This window comes from Centropristis striata, chromosome 12 (assembly GCF_030273125.1).
Source record: "Centropristis striata isolate RG_2023a ecotype Rhode Island chromosome 12, C.striata_1.0, whole genome shotgun sequence".
NCBI lineage: Eukaryota > Metazoa > Chordata > Actinopteri > Perciformes > Serranidae > Centropristis > Centropristis striata.
The window spans coordinates 9,081,310-9,094,809 of record NC_081528.1 but is presented as its reverse complement, the minus strand read 5'-3'; the positions used below and the strand labels follow the sequence as shown (position 1 = coordinate 9,094,809).

The 13,500-nt window shown below is 41.7% G+C and overlaps 1 protein-coding gene across 1 annotated transcript in view; it reads left to right on the top strand.

Annotated features, from left to right (window-relative positions):
* fat2 (FAT atypical cadherin 2) overlaps positions 1–13,500 on the top strand; it is a 125,838-nt gene that overhangs the window by 15,297 nt on the left and 97,041 nt on the right. Inside the window, exons 2-3 of the mRNA XM_059345583.1 lie at positions 1,507–4,770; positions 5,875–6,186. Of these exons, the coding sequence (XP_059201566.1) occupies positions 1,521–4,770; positions 5,875–6,186 (3,562 nt within the window). The 5' untranslated portion in view covers positions 1,507–1,520. The remainder of the gene's footprint in view (positions 1–1,506; positions 4,771–5,874; positions 6,187–13,500) is intronic.

Below are 13,500 nucleotides of genomic sequence, written 5' to 3'. Positions count from 1 at the left end.
TAAGTGAATATACAGGATATGATAACTGTCAATTTCCATAGAACTGGAACCCTGTTTTTGGCCCAGCGTTAGTTTATATGCACATGTTTTTTCCTCCATGGTTTGTCTCTATGCAGTTGAATTAATCCTAAAGAGTTAAGTTTATAAATTGCTTGATGATGTGTGCCTTGATTTGTGAATAGTGCCAAAACATGTCGGCCAATAAGAAAGAAATTAATGGATTTTTGGGATTCACATTCTTTATTATCCTATTTACTTAAGAAGCTGTTTCATACGGTGCATGACGTAAGCTGCCAGTTTTGCATATGCACTCTGCTTTCCCCATATCTTACTCAACACTCCCCTGCCTTGATCTTTTCACTATCAGTCTGAGTGTCAACACACTTTGCCTGTCCACAGGTAAACAGTTAGCATAGCTAAATCCTCAGTTCGAATCAAAGTAATCACTCCATGGATTAAGATAACATCAGTTATGCCATCATAGCTACAACACTGAAGTATGAATAACACCGATTACAATTTAGATTAGGTTCAAAGGAAATATGACAAGACCGTTTTCTTAGTGACGAATCTGCTCTGTGAGACTAAACCAGGCACTAGAAAAGAACAGAACTCTTGACGCATGTTTGTAATAACCTGTGAAAAATAGTTTAAAGAACTGTCATCAATTTAAATGCAGCATCCAATAAATGTTTTATGAGCAATGTCAATGTTTTAAACAGTAAAAGCTGCGGTTTTCATCTGAGACTCTTCAACTTTATTACACTTCGTGATCCAAGTCTGTCTTGGCGTTCATTTATTTTAAACATTTCATGCTGCCATTTCTGGCACCAAGTCTCTCTTATAAAAAGAGATATTGCAGATCCAACACATATTGAAATGCCAGCAGTGTGGGATCTTGATCCTTTGTTGATTATGAAAGCAGCAATTTGGTGGCCCATGCCTCCAGGGACTTTTAATGCACAGACAGCAATCACAGGCTCAGACCTACAGTACACATGCAGCAGTTTACTCTCGGATCAGGACTGAACCACCCACTGCCGTCTGCATGATACAGAGTCATCAAACTACAAATCCCTTCTCATAGCTTTGTGATGACAAAGGCTTAGGAGTAATAATTTTGATGAGTACTTTCTGCGAGTGTTTGGCCACCAAAGAGAATAATTATGGGGGAGGGTTTGTTCTGCAGCCTATTCTGAAAAGACTTGGAGGCAGCTATCCGGTCTTAAAACAATGTGTTGTTTTACTTTGCCTTTTTTTTGTTTGCAAGTCGCAGCACGAGTCTAATACCTTGCCACAGGCCTCCCCTCCTCTGTTGTGTCAGAGTGTATACTGTGCCCATTATTTTTTTAAGCTTAGGGCAAATGATTGGTCTGTTTACAAAATTGTGTAGTTACAAGAGTTGTGTGGTTCTGCAGCTAATGCAAGATGAAACAGACAAGACTTCTGTTTTTCTTGATTTTACAAGACATTTATTTGTCTCTTTCTTTTATCTATTTCTTACAGGTCTGAGGATCGTCATGGAGGTACCAAAGATGGCAGCTTTCGGAACAACTCTCCTCACTTTAGCCTCTGTCTTTCTGCACGTGGCGAGATGTCAGGGGAGTATGGGAAAGGGAAAAGACAGCTTGCCACTGAGGTTCACACATCATCTTTACAATGCCACCATCAATGAGAACTCTGCCCCGCGGACGTATGCCGAGACGCCGGTGAAGATGGGCATTGAAGTGACAGATCTGTTCTGGGAAATCAAATATAACGTCATCTCGGGTGATGACGACGGCCTTTTCCAAGCAGAGGCGGTTAAAGTTGGGGATTTCTGCTTCCTCAGGATCAAAACACGCAGCAGTAACTCAGCACTCCTCAACAGGGAGGTCAGAGACTCCTACATTCTCACTGTGGCTGCAATCGAAAACACGTTTTCCTTCGAGGCGAAGACGAAGGTGTTTGTCCAGGTACTTGACACCAACGACCTAAAACCTCTTTTCTTTCCCGCCTCGTACAACGAGGCCATCAGGGAGGACACCCCACTTAAGTCGAGTGTCGTGAGGGTTAGCGCTACAGATGCTGACATTGGGAGCAACGCTCAGTTTTATTACTCTTTCACCAGCAGAGCTCATCCTTTTGTCGTCGACCCTTTCACAGGCACAGTCAGCCTCGTCAGAAAGCTCAATCACACCCGCCATGAGAGGTACGACCTCACAGTTTTAGCAGAGGACAGGACAAAGAAGATATCTGGTGTTCAAAAATTTGGTAATGTCGCAAGGGTTACAATAAACATACAAAAGATGCCCATGGCTTCTCCAGTTATCACACCTCCACCCAAACCCACAGTCTCCACAGACGGTAAAATAACTATCCATGTCCATGTGGAAGCAGGAGTTAAGCCTGTGGAATCCCTTAAAATTGTTGGAGGGGATCCCCACAAGTGTTTTGAGATAATCCCCTTAGGTGTGCAGGGCACTGACTTCCAAGTGATCTCTACAAAGAGGATTATCTGGTCTCAAACTCCTTTTGGGCTGAATTTGTCCCTTCAAGCTAAAGACAGGAGCTTCCCAAGTTTACTCTCTCCAATTACACAAATCCACGTTCCGGCCTATCATTACAGCCCTTTGGCATTTTTGGAGGACACCTACATTGTCACACTGAGTGAGTTTTCCCCCCCTAAAACTTATGTAGTCAAGGTTTCAGTTGCCTCAGTACCTTATAATGTCACCTTTAGTATCAAAAATAATCCAGACAGCACTAAATTCAAGATAAACCCCAAAACGGGAATTATCATAACAACGGAGAAATTTGACTACGAGAGAAAGGAGCGATACGAGTTCGATGTAGTGGCCAATCATGGTGATGCTGAGACTCACATAGTGATTGAGATAACAGATGAAAATGACAACAGCCCACAGTTCAGCCACACCTCCTATCAGGCCACACTGGATGAAAACACCCCCGTTGGTAGCAGCGTTTTAAAAGTAGCTGCCATGGATCAAGATAAAGGCAAAAGCGGCTTTGTGACTTATGCTATTGCAAACGCAGGCCCGTTACCTTTCATAATAGACCCTTTCACAGGTGTCATCTCAACCTCCGAACACTTAGACTACGAGCTGATGAAGCGGCGGTACCACTTGAGAGTTTGGGCCTCAGACAGCGGCAGCCCCTTCAGTCAGGTCAGCGAATGCCCCGTGACCATAACCCTCAACAACATCAACGACAACGTCCCTCTGTTTGAGAGGGTGGGCTGCAACACCACTATACCCCAAGATTTACCTGTCGGGCACACAGTCGCTGAGCTGTCAGCCATCGATGTGGATGAGCTGCAGCAGCTGAAGTATGTCATCGAGTCCGGAAACGAACTCCAAGTGTTTAGTATTGACTCGTCAGGAGCCATCACCCTTAAGCAACCGATTCCCCTCCGAGCAAGTTCGTTCGATTTGAGAGTGGTAGCCACAGATGGTAAACATTCGTCTGAACCTTCAATTGTTAGAGTAACTGTCACAAACAGAGGCGATGAAGCAACGCTCAACTGCCAGGAAACGGGCGTTTTCAAACAGCTCACAGATAAACTGATAGAGTCAATCAAACCTGTTTTAACCAGTCAAGAAGATGAAGCGTTCTCTGATATCCACATCACCAACCGGCATTCTCCAAAGTTTGACTTGAGCATCCCGGGTTCAATCGACCTGATCGAGGACCATCCGCTGAATTCCACCATCGTTCAGTTCAAGGCAACGGACGCTGACACGGGGTTTAACAGCAAGCTGGTGTACACCATATCAAGTGGAAATGAAGATGGCTGTTTCTCCATTGACGTTTTCTCTGGTGACCTTCAGTTAGTTTGCCCGTTAGACAGAGAGAATAAAGAGTTCTACATTTTGAACATCACTGTTTATGATTTGGGAATACCGCAAACATCGGCATGGAAGTTTGTCGCAGTGAACGTCCTGGACGTCAACGACAATCCTCCTGTTTTTGATCAGCCCAGATACGTGATACACGTGCCTGAAAACACAGAGGTGGACTCTATTATTTTTACAGCTCGTGCACTAGACCCTGATGTAGATACAAGTGGTAGCGTCCAATACTCCCTACTGACGTCTACAGACATGTTCAGAATTGATGAAGGGACCGGTGAGGTGGTGGTGACGAGCCGTTTGGACCGAGAAACCTCTCCCAGGCACGACCTCCGGATCCAAGCCAGAGATCAAGCCAAACTGGGCCCCCAGTTGTTCTCCGTGATCGACCTTGTGGTTGTTTTGCAAGACATAAATGACAACCCTCCCAAGTTTGTGCCCAAGGTTTACAAAATAAAAGTCCCAGAGGATGTCCCTGTGGGCACTCTGCTTGTCTGGGTTGAGAGCGTTGACTTGGATCTTGGCAGTGGTGGCCTCGTCACCTACAACCTAAAGAAAACAGAGGGCGGGATCTTTCACCTCGACTCCTCCACGGGCGCCCTGACCCTGGAAAGGGAGCTGGACTTTGAGAGGCGGCCCATTTACAACCTCACAGTCCGGGCAGTGGATCACGGCCTCCCCCGCTCCCTCTCCTCCTCCTGCTTTGTGGAGATTCAAGTTCTTGATGTCAACGAGAACCTCCACAGGCCTGTGTTTTCAGAGTTTGTGTATGAAACCGGAGTCATGGAAGATGCAGCCGTGGGGACATCAGTCGTCACACTGACAGCTTCAGACAAGGACATGGGCAGAGATGGAGTTGTTCGGTACCACATCCATGAAGGCTCTGGTCTCGGAGTGTTCACCATTGATGAGGAATCAGGTAGAAACACTATATTTCTACATTTTTGTTCTATGTATTGACCTTTCAGTCTTAAGATGCTGCATATTTTATAACTAACAATATTTGAATGATAGTTAACCCTTTCTTTCTTTCTTTCTTTCTTTCTTTCTTTCTTTCTTTCTTCCTTTCTTCCTTTCTTTCTTTCTTTTTTTTTGTTGCTTTTTTTTTTTACATTTTACCCACTGTGGCCTTGTATTTCACTGCAATATATAAAATCTATATAAAAGACAAAAGTCTTGCAGCTCTATGAAATTGGCCCAATCATGGCCCTATTATTCTGACGACAATGCCAGTTTTTACAGTTTCTTTCTACTATAATTGTGGTTCAGAGGATTAAGATCAAAGGTGAGATTCAGGTTCAATCTGCATTAATACGATAAATAAATTAAATATAAAGCCCAGTAAAGTTTATATTAGCCAGCAGACTGACATGCCTTCACCACGTCGTATCAGAAAATCTTTACAGCAGTGTATTTCCTCCTGTAGTTGTACAACATGTTTTTTTTTCTCTCTCTCTGGGGTATTTTAGGTGGTTTGTCTTTTTTTCCATCAGCATATCCATTGCAGAGGATTCCTTTCGACCTCTCAACAAATTATTTTGCATTCCATTGACTGCTGCTGCACTTAAAGCACAGATAAAATCAGGGTGAATCGAGTTCTCTGTCATAATGCTGAAATATATCTCTTTCTCTGTGTCACTGGTTTTGCAGCTCTCCCTCAGGGTATCCAATTTTTAGCTGCTTCTGAAAAAAAATGCAGAAAACATTTTAGTCCCCTGGCATACCATAACTACCTTTTAGCTTCTTTTACACTTATGGAATTTGGGTTCGTTTTGGCAACACCAGGGTGTCATGCTGCTCAGCCTTTGGGCACCACTCCGTCTTTAAAAATGCAATTAGGCACCTTAAGGTAGATGAAAGTCGTGATGATTGATATTACCTCAAGGGTGGTTACAGTTATTAAATCTTAAATTGATGTACCTGATAAGTGATTAATTACTAAGGCACAGCAGCAGTTTGAAACAAGTAAATACTGGTTTTCTGTTCATAAGTCAAACTGTCTGATCCCTTTCACGTGTCTCAGGTGTGATTCGTACGACAGAGAGGCTGGACCGCGAGATGATGCCACACTACTGGCTTTCTGTTTACGTCACTGACCTGGGGACCGAGCCTCTGATCTCCTGGACTCACGTCTTCCTGGAGGTCCTGGACGTGAACGATAACGCTCCAGAACTTTCTCAGCCGGTATATTTCGCATCAGTCCTGGAGAACGTGGACAAGGTGAAGTCTGTCGTCCAGGTGTCAGCCACAGACCTGGACACTTCTTCTGAGGGGAAGCTGTCCTTCCAGATGCTGGAATCTCACCGGACATACTTTGATGTGGATCCCAAGACAGGTAATTAAAAGTGAATGATCAGAAATGTTTTCACTGAACATGGAAAACAGTCCCCATGAGTTGCTAGTGAGAACAGGAGCAAGATGTGTTTCTAAAAACATCCAATGTAAGAAATAGCTAACCCAGTAACAGAATCTTGGTACATATTTGATAAGAGCTGACTAGTTCGATATTTTGATTTTTGACTTTGATTTTGAGTTTCATGAGTTGTTTTGGATGCCTGTCATCATGTCAAACTCACCCCAAGTGACATAAATGGTTGTTATTTGCCCATTCAGGGCCAGTATTTTAGAATTCTGTCTGAATGGAGGGAGACCAGATGCACAGCAAATGAAACATGAGCTTGGCTGATTAATCTGGTTTCTAGGCTAAGATTTTCTTTCAATTTCACAAAAATGTATTCTGCTAGAAAAGGCTACACAGTGGTGTAGTGGTTAGGACTTTTGCCTCACAGCAAGAGGGTCGAATCCAGCTTGACTGTGCATGTTCTCCCTGAGTCAGTGTGTGTTCTATCCGGTTTCCTTGATGATAGACTTCCTAGACCTGATAGTCTAGAGACCTGTCCAGGGAGTACCCCGCCTCTCACCCACTGTCAGATGGGACCGGCTCCAGCCCAGAGTTCAGAAAAGCATTTAAGGGTAATGAATGAATGGATATTCTGCTTGGAATCAACATAAATTGACATGTTGACGCCACAGCTCCATGCTTTCATTGTAAGGTCAGTTCTTGCTATTTTAAACAAAATTCATTCTCCAGCTGGGTGACAGTAAGTGCAGACATCTGAACATTCAGCACGGCCCTGAAACATGTAATTGAAGCTTTTACGGGCAGACAACTATATAGCTACTCTGGGATATAGGATGTAATTGGATCAGTCTGCATGGTGTCTTCCTCCCATTTCATAAGCAGTTTGGACAGAAATATAGGCAACTCGCTCCATTGTGATTGATTTACATTTTAAATTCAACTCCCTTTGTGATTATAAGACATCTGGAGGACCTCTGTGCTTTCGCTTTCACAAACAGTTACGACACACCTGTATATGTGGCCATGTCCCCGTGGCAGATTTACATTTTGATTCAGAGGTATTACTGCAGCTGTAAAATTAGTTATTTCCCACAACTGGGGGTTTAAAAATGGTTAATATCTTCTTCTAATGCATGTTGCAAGTCTGAGCAGGATAAGTCATGCAGAACCTGGGCGTGTCACACAGAGTAAAGGGCTGAAAATGAAACTTCATAATGAGAAACTCATTCAGAGGTCACTCACAAACTCACTCACCTGTGATCTGAGAGGATTTGTTGAGAGAAAAATGGAATAGCTGGGCTAAAAAAATAGAGGCCTCTAACCCCCCCGGAGATATGTGCATGTTCATTTCTGACAGTTGCAACTGACTCATCTAGTGACGGACTTTGAAGTTCAGGCAAATTAGCGAAACGTTAGCTCTGAACGATACAAGCCGCTACAAGCCCTGTCCTCTTCTTATAATAATCCCCAGGTAGCTCTAGTGTTTGTCCACACCCTAAGGCCGGTATACAGAGGGATTACAGAGAGAGGGCGAGCCATGTTTAACGGAGAGACGTCACACAAAGGCAGGCAGGACAGAAGGTGTTGAAACAGCCGGAGAGTGTCACATTAAAACAAGCTGTTTTGTGTAAAAGCAGGTGTATTTGATATTCATACAGTCGTGCATTGAAGCACAGGATGAAAAATGTCTCTGGTTGAAAGGGGTGACTGTGTCTTTGTGTACTTTTTTTACTCCTCTAATGTCAAGCCTCAGCAACATGAATGTAAATGACCTAAATTCATCAAATGCTACTGAAATGTATTATTTATTCTCATATTGGATCCTCATTTGTTTCCAAAAGTTAGCCGTCCATAAGTCCACATAAAATGATAGGAATAAAGAATAAATTGCACTTTAAACACAAACAGTGGAACAACAACAGACATAACTACCCACACATAAACATTAGCAAACATGAAACTGTTTTGGAGAGTTAGTGAAGATTGACTGCTCTGTTTTTTTCCTGTCAGACATCGTTCAGTTCTTGGAAATGTTCCACAATATGCTATAACTTAAGCATATAGTGGGCCTTTGAAAGATACACAACTATGAAAATATAAACAATATTACAATACATTTATTTACTTTTCTTTTTAAAATAATGAAATCAATAATTCCTTGTCAGTCAGGTTGGGTGGGCTGGCATAATGGCAGGGGAAACACTGTAAAATAAACTGATAACTCAGATGTAAGGGTGAAAAATGAAAATGTCGGTAAAAAAGAATTTGAAAAAAGTAGAATGAAAACTATTTCAGCATGCAATCATAATAAGACAAACATATTCCAACTTTTTGACAACTGTTTGTGTTCAGCATGACAATATCCCCATGCACAAAGCCAGCTCCATTAAGAGATGATTATCCCAGTTTGTTATGGAAGGGTTTAACTGACCTCTACCCTGTCCAACACCTTTGGGGTGAACTGAAGTGAGCCGGACCTTATCAGCCAGCATCAGTGTTGGACCTCACTAATGCTCTTGTGGCTGAATTGGAACAAATCCCTGAAGCCTAGAATCTGTTGGAAAGAGTCAAAGCAGAGGAGTGGAGGCTGTTATGGCAGCACATTAATGCCCAATGTTTGGGAATTAATGTCAAACCTAAAAATCTGTTTATAATAACACAGAACCGGTCAAACAAGAAAATATATTACTAACCACGGAAACTCAATAAAATATGTGAAGTGATTACACAAATTAAAATGGTAAACTTTAAAAAATATAGAATCGAAATTGTCCAAAACAGTAAACCAAAAAAAAACATATTTTTTGTTTAAACATACTATGGCCAAGAGTATGTGGACAACTATGGTCAAATTCTTGTCTAGTTTTGGAATTCCCTTTCTTGTTTCAACATGACAACCCCCCTGCCCCCGTGCACAGAGACAGCTGTATCAGTGCCCTGACCCCAACCCCATCCAACATCTTTGGGGTGAACTGGAACGGGGCAAGACCTTATCAGCCAGCATCGGTCTTGGACCTCACTAATGCTCTAGCAGCTGATTGGGAACAAATCCCTGCAGCTGGATTCAAAAATTTGGTGGATAGCCTGAAACCAGAAGAGTAGAGGCTGTCATAGCAGCACATTAATGCCTGTAGTTTTTGGACTTCAAAAATCACATACGAATACAATGTTTGGCCCATGTAATGTCATAAAATAATTTGCATGCACGGTGCAAAAAACATTAAGAGGATATTTGACATTTACACAGATAATCTGGCCTTTAACTTGAAGGCAGGAACAGTAAAGTAGCTGCCATTAAAAATAATCAGACAACAGAGAAATACAAGAAAAATCAGATATCAGCGTTCGCTGATCGTGTAAATGAGGGAGATTGTGTTGCTTTGACTAAGATTAGAGTGCTGTTGAAATGTGACCTTTAGAACATGATCCACCTTGTTTTTTTTTTCACGAATGAACCAACTATTACTAATGTTCAGGTGAGTGTAACGTCTCATGCCTCGACAGGATGAAGTGACTCATGGCTGTGTGCAGGTTTCTGGTTGAGCTTTTTACCCTCTTGGATCGTGTCTATACTTTACACTGCAGCACTGTTTGTCTGGTTCAACTTTAAAGAGTTTCAGCAGTGAAGGATGTGTGCTGAGCAAGAGGGAAAACAAATGAAATCCAGTCCAATCTGTTTTAGCTGAGCTGTTATTGCTCCAAACGAATTGTCTGACTCCAACAACAGGTTTGTGCAGGGAACAAGGGTGTGCCGAATCACCAAAATGACCGAAAATCAGCTCCTCTCTCTTATGTAACTCCAGCGGGGTTTCATTTTGTGTTTCGGGAGAAAAGTTGTTTGTTAACAAGGCCAGACAAGTCGGGAATGTGCCCAATTCAATTAGCATTTTGCAATAGCAAATTCCTCAAAATATTTCAGAGCCCCTAAAAGTCCTTAAACTGATATATCCAGCTAGTACTTTTTTACACTTTAACAAGTTTGGCAGAAAAAAAAAGAATACTTTTTTCTTTTTCTTGCCAACAAATCCGCCACAAAACCAACAATCTATAGATCTACCAACAAGTATTGCACGTGTATCCACAGCTGTCTTCCTCCTCTGTGCCATGAGGCTCCATGGTTGTCAATCCCATATTCACCCTCCTGCTGCCACAAATACTCACTAGAACGCCAAATCTGCCGCAAAAATAGCTTCCAACAAATCATTATTTCCTCCTGTTTGCATGATAACCTATTTAACCCATAGCCTATTTAAGAAAATGAAGCAATATATTCAGATATGGAATAACTTAAAAAGTTGATTTGCAAAAACAGATATATGTTATGTGTTTGTGTGTACAAAAATAATTTTCATAAATCGTGTTTTTAGTGTGTACTCAAAGGAATATCAATCACACTGGTGTTGGTTTATTCATTTTAAGAAAGGCAGGACTTTTCTTTTCCTCCAGGCTTATTCATAAAAGATTTCCATCTCAAACTCAAATGTCTCAGCCTTAATTTGCACCATGCAGAGCTGATCTCTTGTTCCACTCTGTTTGCGTCTTTCCTCTGACTCTTTTAAAACATTTGCAAGTTTCCTGTTTTGTAACTGAGCTCACCTTGAGAAAGTTTGTGCGCTGAGAATGGTTGCAATGATCAGATAGCATTGCCAGTAAGTCAGGCAGACGAGACAGTGTTTTCCATCTGAGATCAGATCAGATCAGATAGGTATCCGATAATGAGGGGCATTTAAGGCCTAGGGGTGCCAGCTCGCTGTTTTATTTTAAAAGCTTTGCTCTTGCAATTAGTGATGAATTGGGCTGTTTGCAGCTCTTTACAGGGGCTTGTTTACACTCACAACTTAATTTGCATGCATTTGTTATTAAAGAAGTCGTTTTGTATTCTTAGTCCAACAAATAAACTCAACCCAACCCCAAGTGAATTTGGGCTGCTGTCTTGCAATCTTGATTTGTTTGACTGACTGTGAACCTGAAAGTTTTCTTCCCTTGACTCATTCACATTGCTGAAATGTTGCTCAGAAGTGCCACATCATTTATGACTGCTCCCTTAAAAGTTGATATTGACAGGACTCCATGAGTGATCCAAAAGCCACATTAAAAAGATGGTAGCTAGTAGTAGCAGTTGTAGAGTAGCCAACTGGCAGTGAATATAAAGAGAAAGACGAGGAAACAAACAAACCAGGTCCCGACATGTCAGACAGTCTGTTTATCTTCACGTGGTTTTGACAGCAGCCCAACACGGCTGAGTGAAAACAGGCGACGAGGGAGAGACTCGGCTTTAGCCCTGATTCCCATGTCTGCACTAATGACAAAAACACACTTTCTAATGTGCCCCACCTGGTCTAATGATGTACTCAGCAGGGCTTGTTTGCACTGTCGTAAAAAAGAAAAGGTCTGAATGACCCTCAGCATGGTCTGCACATACCACCCCTCAGCTCTGTCTGCACTGCAGGGACAGGCTCCCACACCTCCTCCTCCTCCTCCTCCTCCTCCTCCTCCTCCTCCTCCTCCTCCTCCTGTCTCCTTCACTGCATCCCAACAAATGAACTCATCCCTCTGGTGTTCCCAAATTACAAAACTCTTAAGTGATCCCAGCAGGGATCAGGGTTACTTTGCATGCAGCCATTGAAGTGGCTTCAGAATACTTAAACTTCTTCCTGTAGTGGTTTATACAGAAATATTCAGTTCTGCAGAATGGTTAAAATTTTTCTTAGTTTGATGCTGTTTCACCTGATACAGATATAACCTGTGCCACAAGCTTAAGAAATGTGAAGCTGAAATTATGCTCTCATGACTGCACAGCCACCAGGGTTAGTGTTACTTCAAGAGTCCGTACACGTGTCGGCCTTGCAGACACCCAATGTAATATACATAAAATAAACATCAGCTGTTTGCATTTGTGTCCATTTTGAAACATATCAGCCCATTAATCTGCAGGTTTCCTGCCCTTTCTTGTCGGTTAGCTTACAATAGACAGAGCTACCAGGTTTAGTGGTAGAGAAGGTATTCACACCCCTAATTAAGTCCCAGAGAAATACTCTGTTACAAGTAAAAGTCCTGCATTCAAATTTGTAGTTCAGACAACAAAAGTGCAATCAGGAGAATATCCTTAAAGTATCAGTAAAAGAACTCATGATGCAGATTGTCATTATTAATGCAATAATGTAGATCAATTTCCAATACTTTCAGATTATATAAGCTGATTTTGAGATTTGGATAAAAGATTTAGATATAGAATTTTAATCTAAGTAGGTAACATTGGTGCAGTGGAGTACAAAGTACATTGTTTCCCTCTGCAATGTTGCAAAGTAGACTAAGAATGTAGAATAAACTGTAAATACTTGACAGTGTGGGTTACAGACAGCTTCCATGGTAACTAGTACACACCAACATATACATCAACATCTAATTCCACAAAAATGCAAATAACACGAGCTGATTTTGAGTTCTTACCTTCTCTGCTTACTAATTTCTCCTCCACATTGATCGCTGCCTCTTTGATCAACCTCAGTTTTGTGTTTTACAAGATTTGTCTTGTTGTTGCGTTTGAAGGAAGGATAAGAAGTCGTTGTTATGATGAAGGAAGCAATTACAAAATTACAAACTAGTTTCTGGCCCAAGAGATGAGGGAAAATATCTAAACGGGCTTTTGGAAATAAAATTGTGGAATTACAGGAAGAAACACAGGAAGTTTCCCTCACTGAGAGTAAAAAGAAATGTGTAGTTGAGGCTCATTTTTGTCCATGTAATGTATCAAAACTTTCATCACTTTCATCATTTGAAAGCTTAAAACTATGGAGCGAGGACAGTCACAGTGCGTTTTGGCATTGAAAATACAATTTGGCATTAAAAAGTTTGACTGAAAAAAAAAAATAATTTTAATTTATTTAGACAAGCTAGCCAGCCGGCAGCCTGTCCATGGCGAAAATCTGAAGATTGTCATTGAAAAACACATCAGAATGCAAAAAATATCTAAATAAGGTAATTTTTAATGCCTGGGTTTTAGTTTTTGTGGAACTTATTTCAGTGCCAATTTTGGTCAAATGCCAAATGTATGTCTTTGTTCTCGCTCCTTCACAGTGCCGATCTGTGTCATTAATCAGTGGGAATGAACTGCAGAGGAAAAACTGTGCATTGTACTTGGAGTTCTGCCCGTTTTCACACCTGTGCACACCTGGCTTCCAGCCGAACAGCAACCACCCTGTTCACACAGTGACATATTTGTTACAGTAAAACATGGATCAGTCTCAGATGATTGCTTGATGTTCCTGATGCATTTAAATACCATTG